Consider the following 27,299-nt stretch of genomic DNA (forward strand, 5'->3'; position numbering starts at 1 on the left):
TGAAATTGTTCCAGGCATGCTTGATACAGTTAATAGAGTTAACTTGTCGTTAATTTCACATTAACAAGCACGTAATGAGATCACAAGAGATTTTGTGAGATTTGACATCCAGCCGTTTGCTGTACTTGCTAAAGCTACACACCACACCAGCTGCTTTACTGTGAAAATGTGTGAAATTGTCCCAAAATATGTGGGTGAGAGTTAAGTCTGTAATAAAGCTATTTCCATTTCAGGAGGTAAGTCCGTCATATCACCTTGGCTCGCATTACGTCAGATTTTGTGCGAGAATTGACTGTTTTTTCATTTTTCTGACCATCAGTTTACAAACACACATCGTGTGCAAATATGTGATAATTTCCCAAAACTTGCATGTGAAGCTATATTCAGTGTCACATTGCAATTTCTGCGTAATTTAATTTGAAATATATATCTAAAAATAATTCATAAAAAAAAATCATCATTCTGTATTTTCCACAATCATGAAAAATCATAGGCCTTCCACTGGTCATTGTGAATCCTAAAGTTTAAGCTTTGAAAACTGACAATCTATAGCGTAAAACATTTAAACTTGTAAACATTAATTTTAAACAGTAGTTTCATGTTACATGTGAATAATACCAGTACAAATGACAGCCTTTTATTATCTTCATTGTCAGCCTTTTTTTGCATTTGACATTGCAGACAACATTCTCTGCGATAAATGTGTTTCCGTATAAAGACATATTACATTAAGGGCTGATTTAATCCACCATGACACTAATTTATAGTTTTAATTTTCTACTTCACTGAACTCCAGGATTTTGGGGTGTGTGAAACAGCAGCATGGCCTTCGTGATGAAAGGAAACACTGATGTTTAACTATTTAATCGGATACTCACGATAGGAAAATGACTCGTCATCTTACAACTGAGAAGAAAAAACGGCATGAGCTTGTTTCATTGATCGTCACACTGCCTCTAAACACAACATGGCCTGCTCTCAGTCTGAATAAATAAAGAGACGCAAAGATTGGATTGTGATGTGTTTGATGCAGATAATGAATCATTATCACCATGGTGACTCCAAGAGCAGAAATCATAAGTATTCAAGACCGTAATCAGCTGGCGCCATGTCCCGCACTTAACTAATTAGAATCCTGTGTCAGCATTAATGAGTTGTTTGCGATGGTGGCTGAATTCATGAAGCTAATTAGTGAGTCTCAGAGAGCATGGAAATGCAATACATGAAAACTCTGTCCCAGAATGACCGTTGATGTCAAATCGTTCATAATACTAATATACTCTGTGGCAATCTGTATGATGGAGCGTGTTTTATGTGCAAAACCGTTCAGCTAAGTGAGTATTTAATGTTCCTCAGTCACAAATCAGAGACCTGCTTTAAATTAGACCTGTGGTCTCACTTAACGCCGCCTGTAATAATGTTCTTATCTGTTATTGACTTTAAAGATAAAGAGGGGATGAAGATGGAGATCACATGTTGACAGTGTAAAACTGAAAGTACAGAGCAGAGTAAACACCCTGCCTTCATAGGGCCTCTGATTTACGAGATTACGGAAAAAGGATGCAAAATACAGAATTCACTTCGACCATAGACTTCAAAGTTGGATAAATATACCTGGAATATTTCTCCTTTAGTGGGCTTCACCTAACTAAACAAATGCAATCCAGATCAGCTGTGCTACGAAGCTGATTATCAACATGTTAACTTATCCTACGGGTTTCCAATCAGAATCATTGCACGCTCACATAAAAAGGAGGGATTTTGCAGCATCTGACCAATCACAAACATGGAGAAACCGTGCAGAGTAGCCCACATTACATACTATTGAAGAACAGACAAATATTTAAAAAAATGTAAAACATTCAAATCTAGCTGTTCCGGTGGTTGCTGTTGCCGTCGGCTGCCTGGTAGGTCTGTCCTACTATCTGCGGATCAGTGGGTGGGTCCGGGGGTGCCCTTAGTTGGGGACTGCTGTTCCGCACTGAGTGGGTGCCGTTAGGGTGCCTCCTTCCTGCGGTGGTGGCCGCCGGTCGCTCGCGCGCCGGTGGGTGGCATTGCCTTGTGTCCGGTTGGCAGCGGGGCCTCGGCTGCTGTCTTTGTGCCATCTGGGGCTGTGCGGTCCTGCCTGATTGTGGCCGGTTTGTGGGCTGGGTCGGGGGTTCCCGGTCCCGGGGGGGGGGTGCTCTTGGGGGCCGGCGGGCTTGGCCGGCTGGCTTAGCCTGGCTTAGTCCTGGCGGGGGTCTTCCGGGGTGGGTGGTGCGCGCCGCGCTGTTGCATACCAGTGGGTGCGGCGTGGGGTGGCCCCTGCTTGGGCGGTCCCTAAAGTACCGCCTCTGGTTTGCGTGCACCGCAAGCCAGTGGAGGGTGGGGGTGGTTACAGTAATCAACTCTTCCCCACCCTTCCATTTCTCTTCCATGAATCGCTCCTCCCTGCTCTCTTCCCCCTCCACCTCCTCCCCACCCCCTCACCTAGGTGTTACACTGCGCTCTCTTTTTATATTCTCCCTTTAATAAAGTGTTTCTTACCCTTCCTTAGGGAGGGCTGGTGATGGTCACAAAAAAAAAAAATTAAAAAAAAGTCAAACATTAAAATCCAATATTCAATAGCCTAAAGCAATACAAAAGCAGGAAGGAAAGAATGTGGGCAGAACTAAAATATAACAGTATTAGGAATTTTTGGTACAATTTCAGGAAGTTTAATAACCTGTAATGACGTCTGATAAGGGAAAGATGATGAAACGGAAACAAAAAAGAAATGTGTAAACATGGAAAAAGGTAAACTTAAAGCCATACCGCAGACCTTTTCACCTAATGAGTTGACCCATATGAGTTATTTTGAATGATTCCTCATGCCAGTATACAGCGCTTGACAGTATCAATGCTTTGGCCAGGTCATGTGACCTGGAGAATGCCTGGAGAATGTAAAGTTACAGGTCTAGCGCCCCCAATGGTCAAAAGTTACACAGTGTGTCTTTAACACAATTTTAGTTTTTTCATGCATTCATCATTCATCGGAGGTTAGTTCGTACCGTTGTGGGCTTAGTGCCACCTTAAATGATGATGCATTATGGGAAGTTGAGGACTAACATGTCTGGGAAGTATAGTTGTTCCCACATCCTCTTTCTCTGTGCAATGCAAAGTGTGTGTGCTATGAACGGTGTTGAAGTGCAGCGTCCAGTGTTTGTCAGAGGAGGAAAAGATTTGTGGAAGTCACGTGACTAGTTTAGCTTACATCGCCGTGTTGAGAAGAGAAGCAGCAGCTAATATTAATGTCACCAGCGTCTGCTTCAAGCCTTTATAATTAACTGAATATTAAACGATACCACACACAACTTGATAGGTTAAACATAACAGACCCATATAATGCACCCGGCATGATTTTAACATCTAGTTCATAGTTCCAGATCTACAGTACCCGGACATTTACAACTACTTCATTGAGAGCCAACTAAAGTGTGGAGGGGTACAAATGGACAACATCTGGATTAGTAATGAACCTTCAGCTTTGGTGTCTACCTGATGAAAATAGCATAATCATCACTGGCATCTGATGACATCATCATCAGTTATTGTTATGCATTGATATCGTCATTACGTACTGTCAACTTGAAAAGAAAACCAATAAGAAAATAACTGACCAAAAAAAGAGTACTTAAAAGGTTTGACCGGTATCCATATTTTGATAACGTCAAACCTTAAGGCTCAGACAGCATCACCAAACTGTTGACTTAGAGTCTTAAATATTCTTTTTACAAATAGAAGGCCTCAAAAAGTATTAAATTGTGTTAAATTCAGATCAGATAGGTCTTAAATGTGCTTTAGTCACGTCACCACGATCATTTGTGCTGAGCACAGACTGAACGCTCTTCTCATTTCCATTCTATCTCACCATAGGTCTGTGGCTCTTATACACAGCACATCCAAGAAAATCACACCATTTACTAGTCAGGCTCATGTTAGTACTAAACAGACAGACCGAAGAATTATGGTAATCAGAGCTCAATCACCGCAGAAAGTGCCCCCCCCCCATTCCCCAAACAGTGCAGTAGTTGTACTTTCCTCTGTTAAACTCCATCAGTTCTGACTGTTACACACTGAGAGACATGTGCTGCGTGTATTTCTCTTCTTTCTCTCTCTCTCTCTCTGGGGAGGCGCTGTTACCGGGCGACAACCCATTCAGCACTGAACACATAAGTGCTCCTGGACATAGAATCATGTTTAGGCATTAAATTAATTGCATTTAATATTTAATCATTATCTTCTTTATAAGTGCATTGCATTTTTTATTTTTAAATTAAAAACTATGTTTTTTTTTGTTTCTTCAATGACGATATTTAAACTGATACTGTTGCATCTTTATGACACAGTATACAGTATTTCCGTATTACCACCCAAGTCTACTTAACAGATTTTTTTTTTTTAATTTTTTACTTTGTCTGCACAGGCTGTCAAAGGTCAGTACTACAAGAAGTGCAATCTTTTTAAAACAGCAATGCATTTTTAGTTATTGCAATTAGATAAATGAATTTATTTTATGGTCTGAGTTTGGATTTATTTTTTGCATCCAGATCAAAAACAGGAATGCTTGTTTTGTGTTGAAATGTAATTAAATATGGCATCACGACCATGGTATCCTCAGAAAGCCATCTCACCATTAAATAAACTGCACTTTCCTGACTCCTTCCATTACTCTAACAGCTTTGGGCTAATGAGCCCACTGGCTAGTGTGGGTTTGAGCCTGATGATGCTCTTTGCATACAGCTGCCAGCCAGTTTCAACTGTGTTCCTCTGCATCCAGCGCTCTCTAAGCTCATTACAGTAATCAGGTTAAAGAGTGGGGAACTGGGGAGTGCTTTGCCCACGCTCGTTCCTTCTGGTCTGCCCCAGTGAGATGTTGAAACGTATCTGCAGAGGACGTCCCCTAATGACCGGCTCCTGCTCCTTCTGTTTGTATGAAACCCACGCGGGGTATTTAACTGCAGCCATGCTGTCATAATGTCCACTGTGTGTTTATAAAGCTCTGCTGATATACACCCATTCTCTCCTGAGTTTGTCATCCATTTGTGCTTCATGCTTACACATGCAGTAAACAGCAGGCCCAGCTTTATGCTGAGAGCACTGTGTTTGTTGGCCAATGAGGCATCAACTGTGAGTAGATGAAACTTCTCCCTGTCTCCTTTACAAACAGAGCTGAGTTGATCACAGCAGAGGCCACAAAGCCGTGATTCTGTCTCATCTGAGGGTCATAATAAATGTCAGCATCCATACTATAATGCAAGAAAGGTCTGCGTGCGTGTGTGTGTATTTGTGTGTGTTTGTGGCGCGAATATCTCCCCGACACGGTGTCTGTTCGACCTGAAACTTTGTCAATGCTTCCACATAGCCCGAGCGTGTGCATGCGTCATTTTGGAGTAATTTGGTGTTGCAGAACGGTTGATACATACACACACACACACACACACACACACACACACACACACACACACACACACACACATTTCAAAAGACGCCCTCACCACACATAAGGTATATATAATAAAAATATACTAAATGAGTAAAATAAAACAAAAAACTAAACTATATTTATACAAAAAGTACACAAAACGACAACAAAAATATACAAAAAGGCTCCAAAAACACACAAAATTACTCCAATAAACAGACATTACAGAAAAGTACACCAAACAACAACAAAAATATGAAAATGACTCAAAATACACAAAACTAAATATTTATACAAAAAAATACACAAAATGACTCCGGAATCACACTACCATGGCAACAAAAAACAATAATTATACAAAAAATGCACAGACAACTGAAAGATACAAAAATACACATAATAACTCCAAAAAACATACATTACAGAAAAATACACCAAACGAAAAAAATATAAAAATGAGTAAAAAAAACCAACACATTTATTATGCACATGTCCAATAGAATTAAACCAGGAAAATCACATACACTATTTTACTTTGTACCCACAAATAACCACGGGCGACCGTGGCTCAGGTGGTAGAGGGTCGTCTTCTGATCGAGAGGTTGGGGGTTCGATCCCAGTACCTGACTATGTGTCGAAGTGTCCTTGGGCAAGACACTGAACCCTAAGTTGCTCCCAGTGGTCGTCTAGCGCCTTGCATGGCAGTCCTGTCCCACTGGTGTGTGAATGTGAGAGTGAATGGGTGAATGAGCTGATATGTAAAGTGCTTTGGGACTGCTTCAGTGTGGTGATAAAGTGCGATATAAATCAAGTCCATTTACCATTTTTACAAATAAAGCCCTTTATAACACTACAGAGTATGTACACCTCTTTGTACATCCAACCTTCAAACACATGCTCATTTGGCCATAATTGACAACTTTACTTAAGCTCCTCCCACTATATGAATACATACTTCCGATGGGCACTGTACTACGATAGTTTAGAATAAAAAACCAATCTGAGCATTATTAATGTCATTTTTGTATATTGTGTTATCTGTTTTGTTGTTGAGTTTTTCCTTCAGTTATAATGTGTTTCCTCTCCCCGTCATTTTATGTGTTTTATTTGCAGTTTGCGTGTTTTTTCCTTTAGTTTTGTGTTTTTTTGTTGTTTTGTGTGTTTATGGTGTTTTATATATTTTTTTCTGATTTTGTGTGTTTTTGTCATTTTGTGTATTTTTGTTGAATCATACATATGACTTTGTGGTCATTTTTATATATTTTTGTTGTCCTTATTTATACTTTTCTGTTATTTTGTAAATTTTGTGTGTTTTTGGAGGTATTTTGTGTGTGTTTTTTTAGAACTAAGTTAGACTGAGTTAGGGCCAACAGTTGCCCATGTCTGTGTTAAAGGGTGATTGTATGTCATTAGCTTAGCCCTTGACGTTCAGTCTTATGCGGTTTATTAAAGTTCCAACAGAAATCCAAAAGAACATTCGGTTTGGTCACTACTTTAATGCTTAGTTTTTCATACGAGAGAACAAGAAGACCTATTATTTTCATCTGGAGCCAGAAAAAAAAATCACCTGACCTGAGAATCACCCAAAACATAGTCGCTATGGCAACCGGCGCATGTGAAGCATGAAATAGTGAGCCTGCTAGTCCTTCATGGTATGTCTGGGTGTATCGGTGGTATCCCCTGTGCCTTTGTGTGGCTGAAGGAAAGGCCAGGGTCTAAAAGGCCCCTCATTGGTTGACCTTATTGCACGATATGGCGAGGTTCTCCAGGCCGTGTGTGGGTGGCTGCTGAGTCATCGAGATGTGTACTGAGACGGCTTCAATCTAGAGAAGTTTGTTTCTAGTAATCAAAACACTTTAAAATTCAGAGATGGAAATCCAGTGAGCAGAAAAGGAGGAGTGTCGTCCACTCATATTCACACAGCAAAATAACAGGGATTTATGGTAATAAACCTTGTCATGTTTCCCTTACAGTAAACATCTCATGTATAAACCTAAAAAGGAATAGATGAGATCTTGTACAATTAGAATTTGATTTATTTTCCACAAAGGCATCTGTATAATATAAAATGTTTGTCAAAATGTACAATTCATTGCATTTTTACAATACATTTTTTTTTAAATAACACCAATTAAATCAATTAAAAATAACAATAAATTCTCAGGCTGAAATAACTGATAAATTATAATAATATATAAATAAAAAATATCTGGGGCGCATCGCGCGGGCAGCATCAAGGAAAGGCGATCTGGCGCGCTCTGGGGTGCCTGGTCTGTGCGCCTGGGGGCCGGCGGGGCGGCTTGCAGCATCCCCTTGGTGCCCTCGGCGACTATGGGCGTGGTTGTCATCCCTGGGGGCGCTGCTCTCGGTGCTGCTTCTGTTCCGGGTCCTTCTGGCCTGGGGTCGGGACCCTGCTGGCTCTGGGCCCACCGGTGGGCGCCCGCCGGCTGCCCGTTCCGCGCGGCTCTGGCCGTCTGCTGGGCGGGGGCTTTGGCTCCTCTGCTGGGGTCTCGGGCGGGGGGCTCTCTGGGCCCTTCCCTCGGGGGGTTGGGTGCTTGGGTGTGGGTGGGTAGGGGGTGCTGGATGCTGGCGGGGGGCGTTGGGGTCGGTGGGGGGATGCGCTGGGTGCTCGGCTGCCTGGGGCTTCCACGGATGTGTGTGGGGGGGGCGGTGGCTGCCTCTCGGCCTGGGATCTGGGGGGTTGCTCGGCCGCGGGGGGGTTGCCTGGGGCTCCCTGGCCTCCGCTCTTTCTGCTGGCCTGGCTGCATCTACGGGCCCAGGGCAGTTCCTGGGTTTGCAGTAGTGTTTTTTTTTTGCACATATACTGGTCTACGATGCACTGGAACGCCTTGGGATGTGGGATAAAACTCATACTGGGCTTAACCTTAGACACGTTAATGCCAAATACCTGCTTTAGGTACTACCATTCAATCATTCCCCCTGTCCACAACCACCACCATTATAGCTAAGCTTCACACTTGTCACCATACTGGCTGGATTACACAACATAATAAGCACAATATATTCTACAACCTCACATCTCACCCTCACTGCAAAACAGTCTATTCTTCCCCACCTTTTCTATTTCCTACCTTGAGTCTCTCCTACCTGCTCCCTTTCCCCTCCCCTTCCCCCTCCCCCTCCACTTAGGTGTAACACTGCTCTCCCTTTTTATATCCTCCCTATAATAAAAGATTTCTTACCCTTCCTTAGGAAGGGCTGGTGATGGTCACAATTAAGCAATAAAATAAATCAATGTCTTTTATTGCAATAACAAAATATGCATTGCTGTCTCATAATGATTGCACTTCCTGTGGTGTTGACCTTTGACAGCATGTGCAGACAAGTAAAAAAAAAAAGTAAAAAAAAAAAGTAATCCGTTCCTTTTACCTCTGGATATATGTCACACCATGTTTCCCCGTAAAGAAAGTGTTTTTCACACATTCAGGGAAATACGTACATATTCATAACTCAAATTCATAACTCAACCTTAGTATTGAGTGATATGCCAAAATATTACTACTCATGATTCAAAAATGTCATTTTTATGTTTCAAATCCAAAGTAGGGAGTTTTTCAGGAAACCAGAGCACAGATATTAAAATAAAACCCATGTCCCTAAGGAAATAATGCCTGCATGAAGTTTAAACATCTGTCAAATATTGTGAGACTACGATTGTGTAAGGAACATTTACAAGGAAAGGTCAGAAAATGATGACCAAGTAACATTATAAATTTGATAACTTTTAATTAGAGGTCGACCGATATGAGATTTTCAAAGGCCGATGCAGATACTGATTTAAAAAAAAAAAAAAAATCAAGCTGATTTTTGAGACCGATATACTTTTTTTTAAAGCACATTGATTATGAAAGACAATTGAAACACTCATATGATATAAATTAGAAATTAAATTAAATACACCAATAAATCTCTTCACATTTATTCAACTTTAAATATACCCGTACACAACCAAGTAAAACAAAAAGTACAGGACGGGTAAGTAGCAGTAAAGCATGACAACAATATACAATGTGAAATGTGCAAGTAGTCAGTTTAAACTAAATACCTGTATTAGTTATAACCACTCACTCCTTTCCTCTGTTCACAGTCACTACCATTATACCTAAGCTTCACACTTGTCACCATATGCACAACTATAACATCACATCTCACTCTCACTATAAAATAATCAACTCTTTCCCACCCTTTCTATTTCCTACCTTGAGTCTCTCCTCCCTGTTCCCTTCCCCCTCACCTAGGTGTAACACTGCCCTCTGTTTTTATATCCTCCCTATAATAAAGTGTTTCTTATCCTTCCTTAGGTAGGGCTGGTGATGGTCGATCTTGAAAAAAAGTCCATATATTGGCCCGATATATCGGTCTACCGCTACTTTTAATGGCAGATGTTTGTAAAATGGATTAATTTAACAGTAAGAGACACGTACCAAGGCTTCCAGTTGGACTAATCCAGATATACTGAAGCCTGTCCTGCATGTTTAAGTTGTCATTGAATCTAATGCTCATATTAGAGATGACGAGTGTTGCTCCTGATACTGTAACCAGCATGTGTTAGAAAGAGGATGCTCAGTCCAACACTTTTATCTACTTCCCCATCATGATGATCATTTTTCCTTATTCTCAGGGTGTTCTTTGCACATAAATGCTCACATGTCCCTCTGGATCTATTCATTTTTTCTTCAATCTCCAGATGGTTTTTTATAGATTTAGATTCAAATTAGAAATATATTGTCAGACTATTGTTTTATGTTGAAGTGAATTTTTTTAGGAGCTTATTTTATAGACAGGCGGATAGATAATGTTGTGAGGCTGAACAGATGCTTTTTTTCTCACAAAAATGTGTATAAAGTTTAATACTTCCCATATTTTCTCATGTCTGGGTTTGTATCTGTATTCAGTGATGCAGTGAAAAATGCTGAGTGCACACTTTCCCCCAAAGAGCATCTCTGTTATCAGACAGACCGTTTACAAAATAATGTCTTGTTTTCACAAATTGTTTTTATATTAGATGACGCAAAAGTCAATTATTGTCTCATTATATTAGTTTACCTGTATTGTCAAAATCCATTTTTTAATAATAACTTTTAACATCTTTGAAGATATTTTTGTTCTCTTGCTGAATTGTATTTTTAGCGCATGAAGGCGTTTAAAGGCAGATTTCAGTTTCAGCAAAAGTTTAGTTACGAAGACAAAAATACACATAGTACATTTTAACAATTATTATTTGCTGAATAAGTGAAAAAGTAATGTTTAAAAATGATGTTTTTGCACTGGCTCCAATTCGCATTAAAGTGAAATTCATAATGCTATTAAAAAATTCAGTTACTGAGATAAATTTCTACGATGACTCCAAAATATTGTCTTTTTTTGATGAACATTGAAAATGTATTTAATAAGAATTTTCAATTATATGTTTACATTACCATTTGTGGTCAAACATTTTAATGCACTGTAGGCTTTATTCTTGATAAATCAATATTCTGTGTGGATGGTTTGTGAAAGATAGTCTGAATATGTGCTGTAGCAATTTGGTGTTTATTGAGCAAAAATTGTGGCAGAACTGAGGTGTTCTCTTCTACTTGATCTATTGTAGAAACAACACTCAACGTCAGTGTTGAATGTTAATATAGTGGTGTCAACTGGAAAAATACATTTTTGGGGATGAGGTTTTGAGCGGACCAATCACAGCACCTCCACGCATAGTTCGGACATTTTTAGCGTCATGGTACAGCGTGTGGGTCTGCGTTGATGCAGGGGGCTATGCTTACTTGACGCAGAAGCTTGATTTAGGCTTAATGACGACAAAAACCCTCAAAATGACAAATGAATACAAAATGAGAGAAACATATACAACATGACATCAGAACTCACAAAATGAGAAGAAAACCACACAAATCTACACTAAAAACACACAAATTGAGAGAATATACAAAATAAAATGCACAAAATGCCTGCAGAAACACTCAACATGAAAGAAAGAAACACACAAAATGAGCATTTGTTCCTCAGTAAAACATTAGTGATCCTTTGCTGTGATCAAGATTTTTGTGGCATTTTAAATCTCTTTCTTTATATGTGTATATTCAGAATCAGAATCAACTTTATTGACCAAGTAATGTATGTTATACACACGAGGAATTTGACTTGGTGAAATGTGCTCTCTCTAATAGTGTAAACATTAAATAATAACAATCAGCTAGAAAAAATATATAAACATAAATATAAACAGTAGTTAGACTAATATGTGCAAAACTAAATAAAATAAGATAACAATAACAAGATAAGATAATAATAATAATCATAATTATAATAATTAAATATAATAATAATAATTAAATATAATAATAATAATAAGAAAATAATAATAATAAGATAATAGTGCAGTAGTGCAGGTGAACATTTAAATTAAATAGTATGTACATGAACATTCTCAGTGACAGATTGTTTAGTTCCGTGGTTATTTCACAGAAACAGGTCTGACACTCTTTGACTGTTTAGCGTTAATCAAAGTGACAGCCTGGGGGAAGAAACTGTTCTTATGGCGGCTAGTTTTGGCGTACAGTGATCTGTAGCATCTGTCGGAGGGGAGGAGTTTGAACAGATTGTGTGCAGGGTGTGAGGGGTCTGCAGTGATGTTACCTGCCTGTTTCCTGACCCTGGACAGGTATAAGTCTTGGATGGAGGGCAGATCGACACCAATGATCTTTTCTGCAGTCCTATATATCCTTTGTAGTCTGTTTCTGTCTAGTTTGGTTGCAGATCCAAAAAAGACAGTGATGGAGGTGCACAGAACAGACTGAATGATGGAGGTGTAGAACATGATCAGCAGCTCCTGGGGCAGGTTGAATGGGGGGGGGATTTCTCCTGAAGTCCACTGTCATCTCCACAGTCTTGAGCGGGTTCAGTTCCGGATGGTTCTGACTGCACCAGAGAGCCAGCTGTTCCACCTCCCGTCTGAAGGCAGACTCGTCCCCATCCCTGATGAGACCGATGACGGTGGTGTCGTCTGCAAACTTCAGGAGTTTCACAGAGGGGTCTCCTGAGGTGCAGTCATTGGTGTAGAGGGAGAATAGAACAGGGGAGAGAACACACCCCTGGGGGGGCGCCAGTGCTAAGTGACCGGGTGCTGGATGTGATGCTACCCAGCCTTACTTGCTGCTTCCTGTCAGTCAGGAAGTTGGTGATCCACTGACAGGTGGAGGCCGGCACTGTGAGCTCGGTGTATATTATGTGTATATGTGGAATTAAAAATACACAAACACAAATTCCACATTATTATTAGCAAGTAACACATAACCTGATGTAATTGAGATGAAGTAATACATTGGCTGGAGTATAATTAGCCTCCATATGGTATGCACTTAGTCATGAATATTAATATTAGACTAATATATCATAGCGTACAAGACACCTTTGAGAAGGATGGAGAAAGATTGGGTACTTTTCACACTGAACTTTTGACTCTAAACATGTTTCCTGTTTCACATTTTCACGTCACTGTTCTTCATGGATGAACAACAGTCACAGAGGCAGATGTCGGCCAGTAGAGAAAAGAATACATATAGTATGTGTGAACAGGAGATATGAAATAAAAATCATCATGAGGGTATATGATCACAACAACTGGGAACGGTCAGGTTGTTTTCATCGTCTCAGCACACTGTGTGTGTGTGCGTGTGCGTGTGTGTGTGTGTGTGTGTGTGTGTGCGTGTGCGTGTGTGTGTGTGCGTGTGTGCGCGTGTGTGCGTGTGTGTGTGTGTAATGACACATGTTTAGTGAACCACTCCCTGTGAGATGTAATCTGGGTGGAGAGCTCCTCCTCCATGCATTAGCAAATCATTTACTCACATATCCAAGTTAGGCTGTATTTTATCATCATTTGTTCTATCCTACCTACAATTCTTCATGTCTTTAAATAGAAAAACCAAAATACTTCATTTCTTCAAACGAAAAAGCATTTTTTACAAACTTGAAATGAAATGTCACCATCTGTATCTGCTGCTGGAAACCATTTTTCTTTCCTGGATATTTTTAGAGCAAGAGGAGCCGTTTCTCTCTGCCTCACACAACGAGGGCAACATTTATAATTCCTGTCAGTATCTCTGCCCATGAGCTGCGTTCCTGCTGAGTGTGAGGCCTCGGAGCAGAGCCCGCAGTCGCAGCAGTGCTGCTCACTTTCAGAGGCTTGTACACACACAACGGATGAGGATTAGGGTTCCTCTGAAATGAAAGCATGGAGTTCTTTGGCTAAATCAACAAGCATTGCAATGATGGGAATCCCATTCCATTGTTGGAGTGGTAACACCAGTTAAACACTAACAGGTGAACTACGACAATACAAATAGCCTAATGAGATCCTGGGATAATACCCTGGGTCTGTTCTGGTTCAGGCTCTGAGGTGGGCAACTCTCACCACAGAAGGTGATTCTTCATAATTCATGTATTAAGAAGAAGTGAAGATGAAAGTCTTTGATGTGTTCTGGGACTTTCTATGTAGACTCTAAATTCAGAGGGAATTTTCTGGATAAAATCTTTTTACTCTTTGAGCTAGGGGGAGATATTTCTTATGTAGACGAGTCAATACCCATGGCTGTGTTCCAAATGGCATTCTCTGTACTATAAACTACAAACTCAATGAGTACATACTGTCTACTTCATAAGTGTGGTTAAGAGGATTAGGATGATCAGCGTTCCCACTGAATTATACTTAGAAGTTTCCCAAGGACGATTTTACGTTCCGTTCTTAATGCATCATAGGGTGGTAGAGTATGACTTATCTAGTGTGTCCACCGTGCATACTTAAAATATGTTCCAATATAGTATACATCTGCTTTTTCTCACATAGTCCATCTTTCCATACTATCTAATGTCTAACATACTCATTTTGATGTCAGACTTAGTATGAATAGTACGTTACTACTTCTTTTCATTTTTAGTTGAAATGAAAGACATGTTATCCACTAAACATAGACAATATGTTTTGTGATTAGTGGTGAATGAGGCCGATAACCAAGAGTCGCGGCTGATATTAATTTGCAGTTAAAATGAAAATGTATGCGTGAAAATTTTGAATACAAACTCAAACACTTAACTTGGTTTTCATGCCTTAGAGCATAAATATGCACGTAAACCAAGTTATGTTTATGCTTTTCACATTTGCAACACGTTAAAGGTGCCGTCAGTTTCTGCAGCCTTTGATGTGGCACACACACACACACACACACACACGAGATTTACTTACTTTATTATTATTGTCTGTCTATGTGTGTGTGTGTGTGTGCGTGTGCCACATGCACAGCTTTCACTGCTGATTGGCTGTTACCCGTAATGTGGCTCTGAAGTTCTTAACTGTCCTCAGTTCACCAAACAAGTTCCCTGCTTGTGTTATAGTTATAACTGTAGCCTCTAAACTAAAACACATCTATTTATTTGTGGGCAGTGGTGGCGTCACGGTTGAGGAAAAGCGGGTCTGTAACTGGAGGGTTGCCGGTTTGACTCCAACATGGGTCATCACTGTGGGATGTCGAGCAAATCCCCGACCCATGTTGTTTTGGATCAAAGTGTCTGCTAAATAAAACTGTCTTGTAGTCTAATATTTTACTTACTTACTTTTTGTATTTTAAAATAAATAAAAGTTGCCTAGATTTTTACTTTAGCTCGTGCACTTTATTTGTTTTGTTCCCTCAACAATCTATCGACGGGTTTTCTCATTTACATATGAATGTATTATGTAATAAAAAAACATTTTAGTTATTGGTTTTGTTTCCAATTTGAACAAAGTGAATTACCAATCCACATTCTCAGATCAATGTTAATCTTTTGTCCTGTGGGAGACTATTGAGCTGTTGTTGTTTTTTTACCTCCTTGTGGGAAATCCAGAATCTCAAAATCCCATCCTACTCGTGACCAAGTCTAATAAACGATACTAATCTCTATCTGTTCAACTGTTCCCTTTTTCTCCACAACAATACAATGACGTGACACAGGCCACAGTGAGTTCAATCCAGATCACAACATTTTGGTGAAGATGACGTCGCCGTGACAACGTTGCTGTCAGAAAGTTGTTAAAAAAAAAAAAAAAAAAAAAAAAATGTAAATATCAAGGGGCGCACGGTGGCTTAGTGGTTAGCACGTCCGCCTCACAGCAAGAAGGTCCTGGGTTCAAGCCCTGGGGTGGACACTTGGGTCCTTTCTGTGTGGAGTTTGCATGTTCTCCCCGGAGGGTGTCCTCCGGGTATTCCGGCTTCCTCCCACAATCCAAAAACATGACTGTAAGGTTGATTGGAGTCTCTAAATTGCCCATAGGAGTGATTGAGTGGTTGTCTGTCTGTGTTGCCCTGTGATGGACTGGCGCCCTGTCCAGGGTGTACCCCCGCCCAGCGCCCCATGAGAGCTGGAGATTGGCACCGGCAGACCCCCGCGACCCTGATAAACAGGAATAAGCGGATATGGAAATGGATGGATGGATGTAAATATCAACATTTTTAAATGAATTACCTTGTGATGACCACATCTGCCTAGATAGAATCTAAACAACCCTCACGAAGCACCAATTATCCTATTTGTCAGATAATCATTCACACTTTAAAGGTTTAAGATACATTTCTCTCCCAATTAATATCAATACAATAAGGGCAAATATATGGGTACAACCATTTTTTATTTTTTAAATTTATTTTTAATTACAATGTAATGTGCAATTCGTATCCGATCTGGATGAAAGTTGGTCTGATAATTAAGGAACCAACCCAACATAACTCTGAGGAAACACTTAGGAAATAGGGATTTTTATTTTTTGTATTTTTCAGAATAACTATATTGATCCAGTTACCCTCCATAATGTAATGGAATCTTCCATGCAATAAGGTCTGTTTTTGGTTAAGTTTTTGTTTAAATTAAAGATGCACCAATTGATTGGCTGGCCGATCAGTTGTTGCCGATTTCCCTCATTTTGGGCGATCGGCCGAACCTTGCATATGAAACCGATCTTTTCCTCCGATCTTTTCTACCTGCGCAAATGTCTTAAAGTCACTCATAAAGTCAGCCTCTTCTTCTGCTGTGAGATGACTGACAGACCCCGCCCACCAGCTCATGTGTGCATGTGTGTGTGTGCCAAAAGAGAGAAAAAGATCGCAATTTGTAATTCCTGTAATGCAGAAATAAGTCCTGGTGGAGCTGCAAACAAAACGCTACGTCATTCACCATTTAAGAAACCACCACACTGCTGAGTATGCATTATTTGAAGCTAGTGATCAACCTAATGCTAAAGCTAGCGTAGCAAACAACCAGTGGAGTGCTGTTAGTACTTATGATCAGTGAAAAGAACAAAACTACTCCGAGGAAAACGATGGATTTCATGTCTTTGTACATGAATAAAAAGCTTCCACTAATGAACAAGTGACTGTAATAAGTGTGAAAATGTTACACATGATGCACTTTATTATTTTTGTAAAATAATTAGACTTTTAGGAGCTTTTATCCTTTTATCCATTTAAATATCCACAAAGCTGCTGCATTTGAACCTTTTTTTTTATTTTTACTCTACAAGGAAACTTAAAACTAAGGGCACTTTATTTGTAGTTTAATATGTTTTTTTTAGTTTGTCCTGTAGATTATTATTTGATCAAAATAATGAACCAAAATACTGCTGTGCACTTCATTTTTGTCAAAGAGCTGAAAACAGGTCTGCAGTGTAACCTGATGGACACGTTTAGTTTGTTTTTAAAATGTGGAAAATTAAAGACTTAAGGAAGTGATGTAATTTAATATTTTGGACAGCAATGTTCTAAACTTTAATTTATATTTGAGATAACCACCGCATATGCAGCTAAAGCAATGATTTTGTATTATTTCACAGGTATTGTTAAATGTTTTATAATAAAATAAGATTGGAATATTCAAGGTGTTTGCTCGGGATCGGCCAAAAACGGAATCGGCTGGTCAGGCTTTTAACCCCTAGTTAAAATCTGTTATGTAGTTGACCAATTTCTGCTAACAGACAAACTAATAAATGAATTAACACCTAGGCTGAGGTAATGATTTAACAAAAATATAACAATAATACCGTTTCCATTTCAGGGCATTAAATCTGTATTTACATCTGCGTTACATCTGCAGTTTAAATGTTCTACAAAGAACACATTGACCTTGCCGTGTCCTTTTACCTTTTCAAATCCAGTCCTTGTGCTGCAGAGATATTGAATTTAGATACAGAGCTGATCAAAGCAGCAAACCTTGTTTAGTGCCATGTGAGCTGCTGTCACACCGTCTCCATCCACAAACACTGTGACCCTGCGTTAAAGGCTGTGGGTGTAAGGAGGTGATGGGGGGGGTTATAGTCAGATAACATATTGTTAAGAAGGCACAGCTTAAAGCCACCGTGAGAACTGCTGAGGTCAGCACTCCATTCATTCTTTCTGCATGCCTTAAATACACATTAATCGTCATCCTCAGTTTCTGTAGTGTTCCTGCTGCTTTACTGTTTCATTTTGGGCTTATTTCAGTATCAGCACTGCTGAGTGAAATCATGTAATAAAAGCATGTTATGTAATCTATCACTTAAGCTGTTTTTATTCTCGCTGCTCCGGGTGTTTTTAAGTGATGCTTTCTATCTCTGCTGTTACACACAAATACAGTACATGTAGAGTTGACATATGAATCATTTGTGTTTCTCTTAAACTCACTACTCCAGCTGCTAAGAGATAAGCTTTAGATTTGTTTTAAAAACATTGTTTATGTGCACTATAGAGATGAAAATGAGCTGATCTTTGTGCATTTATAGATGTGTTCATTTAGATTTCATGGAATAAATATGAAGTGCTTTGTTGTTGTATTATTACAGTATTTATTACGGCGTAGCACAGAGAGGAGCAACTTATATTACAGCGAGGTCACAAACAGGTGATATCTGATATTAAGGTCACATTATCAACATTCGTCAGCATTTAGAATAATAACAATTTTGTTTATTAATATTGTCCTTTTTGTTGTTGTTTTGTGTGTGTTTTTTGATTGGTGTATTTTTGTTGTTTGTGCATTTTTGGTATCATTTAGTGTATTTTTCTCTAATTTTGTGTGTATTTGTTGGTGCGTTGTGTGTTTCTTTGTGTTATTTAGTATATTTTTCACTTGTGTATTTTTGCTGTTTGTCTGTTTTTTTTTATCATTTTGTCTATTTTATTTTGTGTGTTTTTTGTTTTGTTGTTGTTTTGTGTGTTTTTCTGTTATTTTTCTGTGTTTTGGTATGACGTTGTGTAGGGCTGCACGATTTTGCAGCCTAATTGCAATTTTTCTGACAGATATTGCGATTTCGATTCGATTTACGATTTTAAAAAATATTTTATACATTTAAATGCATATGCGTTTTTATTTTTTTCTCGAAATTCTGTTTTCCACATGATTTTTTTTTTTTTTATTCCGTGTTTTTTTGAAATTTTAATCAATTTTTTTGGGAAAATATTAGTTCCTGTGACTCCTGTGAGGAAACAAAATACTAATAAATAAAAAATCCATAATTGAACAAAAATGTATGTCAAAAATAAATGAAAAGGAAGATATAAGTTGTACTGTGAGGAAACAAAATAAATACCAATAAAAAAGAAAACTATAATTAAGCAAAATCTTATGTCAAAAATAAAAATGGAATTTAAAATAATGAGTAAGATACAATTAAAAGGTAGATATAAGTACTGACATGGATTATTCTGACTGCTCCATTGATGTAAGAGAGCAGCATTGTCACTCAATTCCCCCTCAGGGATCAATGGTTTACTGAATCTGAATTTATTGATTAAGTTTTGATCAGTTTAATTTAAATGAACCTAATATAAATGATCCTAATGACATCATTCCAGATTGCAATGATTAAACAAAAAATAAATGTGCAAGACGCATCACGTGTAAGAAGTGTTTTTTCACCACTAGGGGTCAGAATATTTTACAGTATTAAAAGTTATCATTAACCTATGATGTTTCAGACCCTGGTATCAATGATCTCGTTCTCAGAACAACTTTATCCACAGATCTTCTGTAGCTCTGATGAGATGATGTTTAACACTCTGAGCAGGTGAAACTGATTCAAGTTCATCATGTTTTCACGGAGCGCAGCAGCGCTACACGAGAAACGGACGAAGCTTAACAGACACGTAAAAGTTAAGCGGGCACTGGTCTGCTCTGATTTAGGAGTCAGTGATGATTTGCGTAATTTTTTGGCAGTTTAGACGGTGTTTGGGTGGTGTTTGAAACGGCCACCGGCCAAGATGAAGTGGACATTAACGCATAAAAAAATGTCCTTTCCCTCACGGTGACAGCGTTTAAACCCAATTCTGTCCATTTCAGCGTTCAACAGTAGATTCCGTTTTGATTGTTTGATTCCGTGATTCCTTCAACGTAGTGTATTCGTTAGCCCACTCAGAAACTCGCTGTAGCAAAAAAAAGAGAAAAAAAAAAACTTGCTGCAGCGCATACAAGCGTGTTTCCTGTAACCGTCTCTGATTGGCCAGCAGCCCATGAAAGCGGTTCTCGGCAATACTGATTGGTGAACACTCAAATGTTGGAGATGGAAGAAAAAACCTCCAGCATCTGAGGTTACGTTATCGCAGTAGTGAAAACCTTAATATTGACGTGATTAAGGTTAATTGTTCAGCCTTAATATTGTCTGTATTTCTCTCATTCTGTGTTTTTTTGTGTGGTTTTATATGTTTTTCTGTTTTTTTTAGTCTGCCTGTGTATTCTTCTGAGGGGTATTCCATAAAGGAGGGTTAACAAACTCTGAGTCTATCCATAAACTCTGGGTCAACATACCCCGCGATGGGAAACTCTGGGTATCTGATTCCATTACAGCTGGTATGAAGTGGGTCAATCAACCCTGAGTATGTAAACCTTGGGTTACTGACGTGCAAGCGCGCGATAAAAAGCCATCATCAATGGATCAGAGATTTACTCCAGCTGCCATGACAACCACCCGGAATAGAGTGATTTATTCACCCTAATGGGTTAAATAAGCCAGTGTTTGAGGAATATGAGCCTGTTCTAAAGGTGCGTTCAGTCTTCAGTGATCATAGTGGCTTAAATCACCAGTAATTAGTCACACTTTTTGGTCACGTCATCACTTTATCTCATCAGTGACGTGACGAGCGGTGAATAATATAAATAAAATGTGTTTGAGGAGGTGTGGCAGCAGCAGCATAGAATGGCTGCATAGAGATCCCTCCTGTTACACTGGATATTAAGATAGTAAATGCCACTTGATATCGAATCATTTATATTGATTTTTAATGTAATATTGTCGCCAGAGTCATCTCGACGTTCCTAAAAAATCTCATAAAAAAACACAGAAGCAGGACACGAACCCGCACCCCATCACTTCTAAGAGCAGCGTCATAATTCACTGCGCCATCAACTTCAAAGATCCGTGATCTACAGATTTAACTGTATAACAATATAAAACAACAATCGAGCCTTAAAAGTGGATTCATTTAAATTATCATCTCCTCCTTTATATTATCCACAGGTTTGTATTCAGTGAACTTTACTACAGACGTCAGTAGATGTTTTAATGCAGATCAACCTCTCAGTGACTTTCACTTAATGATCTACATCTACAATGTTAGAAAGAAAACTACCGTTTGCACACACATAAAAAAAAAAAAACATAAAGCAACACAACGTTAGTAATGATGTGAACACGTCTGTGGTGTGTGATGTTACTAATGTGTTTCAGAGAAAAGTGTTAAGGTTTATAAAGTGTTCAGAAACGGTGGGCGGAGCCAGGTAGAAACCCAGGGTTTCTTTGATAAAACCTGCCAGCGACCAGGCTTAGTTCACAGACAATGTTGCCATGGTAACATACTCAGAGAAGAACATACCTCGCGTTATGGAATACCCCTCTGTTGTGTGTGTTTTTGATTGGTGTATTTTTGTTGTGTGTGCATTTTTGGTATCATTTAGTGTATTTTTCTCTAATTTTGTGTGTATTTGTTGGCACGTTGTGTGTTTCTTTGTGTTATTTTGTATATTTTTCACTTGTGTATTTTTGTTGTTTGTCTGTTTTTTATATCATTTTGTCTATTTTGTTTTTTTTTTTGTTTTGTGTGTTTTTCAGTAATTTTTGTGTGTTTTAGTATGACGTTGTGTTTATTTTTCTCATTCCATGTTTTTTTTTTTGTGTGTGGTTTTATATGTTCTTCTGTTTTTTGTGTTTTTTTTTTTTTTATTATTCATTTTTTGAGTTTGCTTGTGTATTCTTCTGTTGTGTGTGTTTGTTTTTTTATTTAATCATTTTGTGCCTTTACTTTTCCGGACCCGCAGTTCCTCACTTTCTCTGCGGTTACCTCACAGATTTAATTTCCACATGCATTACACTAAACACTACTACACTCAGTGAAACTCTTTATGTAGGAATAGCTTGGAGTTATAGTAAACAGCTAAGAATGTGTTCTGTCTTCGGGGGTCTGTCTCTGCTCATTGGTGCAGTCATGCCTCAGTTGTTGTTCAGGCTGTGCTGCTGTGTTGCAGTCAATCATTAAAGCTCCATCCTCTCCAGATGGCTCCAGCCCTCCATGCTCTCTATTGAATTGTCCATGTTTAGACTGCCCATTTAGCTGCTCTTTGGCCGTTCTCAAGCCTCAATATTTGTAGTAGTACACAAACCTAATTCAATGAACTCTTTTCTTGTGGACAAAAAATAGCCACGGGAGAGGAGAATTACATTTCTGGCCACATATCAGTAAGTTGAATAGATTTTAAGAATACAGGATTCTCCATAAGTGTTCTGTGTGTCATCCACTGGAGGATGTAGAGCTAACCAGGAAGTGCTTACTTCAAAACATTTGTAAGTGTGTGCGAGTCCAGGAATGATCACTAATGTTCTGGGTTTCATCATGTGATTGTTGTATTAATAACCCTTTGAAACCGCTGTGACAAATGTTTTACTCCAGACATGAACAGCTTCCACCACAGTGAGACCACAAAAAAAGTCATTTTATCTGAACTGAGGGTCAGATGATCAATATTCATGTCATCATTTTCTGTGTTATTTGAGTTTTTTGAGTAGTTTTGTCTATTTTTGTTGTTATATTTGTCCTTGGAGTAATTTTGAGTATTTGTTTGTGTCATGGTTTTGTGTTTTTAGAGGTTTTTTTAAAATCATTTTTATGTTGTTTTGTTTTATGTTTTTGGGGTTTTTGGAGTAATTTATTGTATTTTTTGTGTTTTTTCTGCATTTTGTTTTTGGAGTTAATTTTTTTGTTGTGGTTTTGTTTGTTTATGGAATTATTTTGTGTGTTGTTTTCCTCTTTTGTGTGTTTTTGGTGTCATTTTGTGCATTTTTGTTGTGTTTTTGTTATTGCATCCACTTCATGATGTATTTTTTAAGTGATTTTGTGTATTATTTAAGTGATTGTGTGTTTTTAAATGATTTTGTGTATTTTTGTGGTCAGTGTATGTGTTTTTCGAATAATGTATCTTTATCTTTTTTTGTTTTTGTGATTTTTGAGTACATTTGTGTATTTTCCTCTCAATTTGTGTGTTTTTAGAGTCATTTTCTTTATTTTTGTTTGTCAGTACTTGTGTTGTTAGTTCATGTTGTGTATTTGTTTTGGATGTAGAGTAATTAATGCCGGGTCCTGCATGTGGCCCCGGGCCACCAGTTTCACGTGTCTGATTTACACCTTTGACTATCTTCATGTGATCCAGATGAGTGTGTGAGAACTTTGTGCAGCTGTCATCCCAGTCCATCCAGTCTGCATCCAGCTCGTGAACAAACCTCTGAGGCTTTGTGTTTTGTCGAGAACATGAGAAAGATGAGAAAAGTTGCTGCTGCCTGTAGAGAAAGAAGCTGCTTCGTCTTTGTCCCTGTCCTTTCTACTTCGTATGAGAAAAAACTTTTAGAGAGGAGACCTACGGCTCTGAGCGAGCGTCATCATGGGGGGACTTATTAAGCATGGGAAATGTAACTCTTAGACTGACTGTGGATGAGCTGTGAACCATCAGCACAGAAAAGCTCTTTGTTTCCTCTCGTGGCCGTGACATCTGAATGGTTCTCGTGTGAAAATCTGAACTTTTGACTTTTATTTCTAATTGCAGAGAAAAAATCTTTTAGTGGCACTGATTCAAATTGCACAGATGTGTAGTTTATCAGGTCAAATTTGTATTTTGTTGTTTTTATTGTTAGTGGCAAAAAAATCTGATATTAAAAAAAAACAACAAAACAAAGAAAAGCTTAATGCTGCTGTGTTTTATTTTGTTTTAACTGTTTGACATTCTGATGATTTCATACATACGCTGATATAGCAGCTAAACAGCAGACAGGATGTAAATATCAGTACCAACAGTATGTTTCTCTATCTGGGCTCAGACATATTTTTAGGGATCTGTTACTTATTCACCAGGGATGGGACGATACACGATAGTTGGCTCATAGAGTCGATGCAATACAATGTTTTAAAAAGGAAGAAAATTATTATATTTTCCTAATTTTAGATGGATCACTGAGTGCATCCTAACTCAGACCTGTCTCTAAACAAGTCACACTACAGAAGTCACTCACATGTTCTGTCCCCTAGGAGAAAAAAGCCAAAAGTGTCACATATAGTGCAGCTGTTTGTTAATGAATGTTCCTGTGTGGCTGTTTGAATCAGCAAATTTAACCCAGAATTGTTTTTCTGGTAAGACTTTTTTTTTTCTTGAAAAATATCAAGATTTATATCATATAATGTCATTTTTAGAAAAATTATCCAGAAATGACCTAATGAGTAGTGTGTTAGTATGCTATTTCGAACACAGCCAATGTCAGAATTTGAAGGGAAAAACAGCCATGTTTTATTTCCTACAATTGGTGGTGGTAGCATTTTACTGGTATTAGTGGGGATGTGAATCTTTGGGGGTCTCACAATTCTATTCAATTCCGATTCTTAGGGTCATGATTCACTTCAAAATCAATTCTCGTTTTATCTGATTCTCGATTCAAACGATTCTCGATTAAGAAATTGATACAACGCATAGTATGTTAAGGCAAATTATGGCATCAAACAGTACAGTTTGTATAAAATAATTTTAAATAAACTAATTACAATGATGTAATCACACAAAGGCAAACAGACACAAGGTAATAACTTGCATAAATAAAATTACCTAATAAAAGCTTATGCCAGCTAACCCAGAAGTAAGTCTCAACTCTCAGTGACTACAAGAATAAGTTCAAGGTATATAAAAAAAGGTGGCATAAAAAAAAGAGTGGAGGGGGCCTGGGGGGGAGGTGGGTACCGTGGCCCCCTCGTGTCTGCTGGGTTAGGCCCCTCAGCCTCTTAGGGCGCTGGGGCTGCTGGCTGAGTCAATGTAAAATTTTTATTATTATTATTATATCTCATTTGGTTATTAATATAAATTTTTCCTCTCTGCATCCCATTGTTCTCTGGGTGTATGCTGTTGGATTATCACATTGTTGTTTGTACCTGTCTTTTGTCTTGTATGTTGCAAAAACATTTATTTTTTTTAAATTGATTTTTGAAGTTCATGAATCGATTCAGAATTGTGGATGATTAGAATCGCGATTCTTATGTCAATCGATTTTTTTCCCCACCCCTAGCTATTAGTGCTTTCTTCTAATCCTGCTCCCTGGTGAAGCCATGGTTAAAAAAAGGACAAGTTTACCATGTCTGCTCTATTTATGACCTGCACAAGCCTAAGGCTAGTTTTGTGGATTCGTTTGTATAAAAAACACTTGTTTGTCTCACTGTGACGTATGCTATGTCTGCATCTCTTTCATTTACTCACCACAAATTCTTTTTCCAGGTAAATATTCCCAATGGAGATCATTACAGTGATCTGCTCTGTGCTTTGTGTGGTTTGATTTTGCTGACTGAGACTTCCTGTTTACTCTGTAACGGTTCGTTGTCAATCATGGCTTGTTAATGCCAGTAATAAAGCACAGGTCTGGTGTTTTGTATTGTCAGACGTCTGTGCTGTGCTTTGCAGGTGGTCCGTGTACGAGCCATCAACATGGTGGCCCTGTCATTGAAGATCTGCGTACGGCAGTGCAACGTGGTGAAGACCATGCAGTTTGAGCCGTTCACCCCTGTATACGATGCCTGCAGAATCATCAGAGAGAGAGTCCCAGAAGCACAGGCAGGACAAGGTCAGAGCAGGACTGCTGGCTCCCATTTACATAATGGAAATCTATAGATCCTTACATTTGCATTCTCGTAAAGTAAAGTAAGTAAAGGAAATTTTCATTTATAAAGTGCTTTTCGCAAATAGAAATCACAAAGTGCTGTACAGAATAGAGGATACATTAAAACAACAGGAGCAACATCATAAACGGATAATAAAACAAAAGTGAATTTACAACAACAGGAGTGGCATCGTAAAAAGAATAATAAAAGATTAAAAAAAAATAAAATAAAAAATCCATTTCATCAAAAGGTTTTCAGAAAGTGATTCTTAAGAGTCCACACAGTCAAGCTCCCAGAGGGACTGGTTCAGGTCATTCCAGAGTCTGGGGGCTACAGCCTGGAACGCCAGGTCTCCCTGGTTGGTCTGAAGACCAAAGGGTCTGCACTGAAGTGTAGGGGCACAAGTCAGTGAAATACTGAGGGGCTTGACCATGCAACGCATGGTAAGGCAGGACTAAAATTTTAAACTCTATGCAAAATTTGACCGGCAGCCAATGAAGACTGTAAAGAATGGGGGTAATGTGGGCTGTTCTGGGAGCACCAGTCAAAAGTCTGGCAGCAGCATTGATAAGAACGCGTGGATCATCATTTCGAAATCTGATTTTGACAAGAGATTTCTCACTTTGGAGATATTTGGTGATAAAAACAGTTTTTGGTCAGTTGATGACAGTCACCCTCCAAAGACATTGACTGATCAAACACAACCCCAGGTTTCTGAGGTTGGATTTCACAGATGAGCTCAGAGCACCAAGGGAGTTCTTTATCAGCGATGATCAGAGTTTCCGTTTATGTTCGTTTATCTGAAGAAAATTCGATGACAACCAGTTTTTGACAAAAGATACACAAGAACTCAGATAAAAAGTGAAAGTGAGTCATTGAAGGAGCAATACAACTGAATATCATCTGCATTGAACACAGACACATTTTCATTTTCTGTATGTTTCAGCCTCAGATTACGGCCTCTTTCTGTCTGACGACGACCCCAGGAAAGGCATCTGGCTCGAGTCGGGTCGAACCTTGGACTACTACATGCTGCGAAATGGCGTAAGATGAAGTCATGCTTCTGTAGCTGAGAACCGTCACAATCAATTATTGTTTCTATCTGTGATTTGCATGTGCTCACAGGGCTCAGGATCTTAATGTGTCCCAGCTGGCTGCCAGGGACTGCTGGTAACTATGGGCCACTTTCACTTTGTTTTCTCAGGATATTTTGGAGTATAAGAAGAAGCAAAGACCGCAAAAAATCAAAATGCTGGACGGAGCGGTGAAAACAATAATGGTGGATGACTCAAAGAGCGTGGGCGAGCTGCTGGTCACTATATGCAGTCGGATAGGTACGCGTCTATAAGAGTTCTGCTTAAATTATTCATTTTTTTATTTTTAGTCTGGCAAATGAAGCGAGTCTTGGTGTGTGTGTGATTGTGTTGCCATGTTATTCCTGGCTTTTCAGTTCATATCTGAGCTGCAGCATTTCCTAGAGCAGAGACTGGCAACTCTGATCACAATGAGGGACACAAACATGTGATTGTCTGATCTGTGGGCCACAATATGATCATTCATGTCAGTATTTAGAATAATGACCAATCTGAAACTTATTGTGATCATTGTTGTATATTTTTAATTGATGGTTGCATGTTGGGATGTGTTGAGACGTACCTGACCATTTT

General features: G+C 38.8%; 1 protein-coding gene across 6 annotated transcripts in view; it reads left to right on the forward strand.

Moving 5' to 3' along the window:
* tln2b (talin 2b) overlaps positions 1-27,299 on the forward strand; it is a 141,398-nt gene that overhangs the window by 29,191 nt on the left and 84,908 nt on the right. For all 6 annotated transcript variants that reach the window (XM_028448861.1, XM_028448860.1, XM_028448862.1 and 3 more), the window contains exons 2-4: positions 25,436-25,595; positions 26,579-26,676; positions 26,837-26,966. In XM_028448861.1, coding sequence (XP_028304662.1) covers positions 25,460-25,595; positions 26,579-26,676; positions 26,837-26,966 — 364 coding nt within the window. In that variant the 5' untranslated portion in view covers positions 25,436-25,459. The remainder of the gene's footprint in view (positions 1-25,435; positions 25,596-26,578; positions 26,677-26,836; positions 26,967-27,299) is intronic.

Source organism: Gouania willdenowi, chromosome 6 (assembly GCF_900634775.1).
Source record: "Gouania willdenowi chromosome 6, fGouWil2.1, whole genome shotgun sequence".
Lineage (NCBI taxonomy): Eukaryota > Metazoa > Chordata > Actinopteri > Blenniiformes > Gobiesocidae > Gouania > Gouania willdenowi.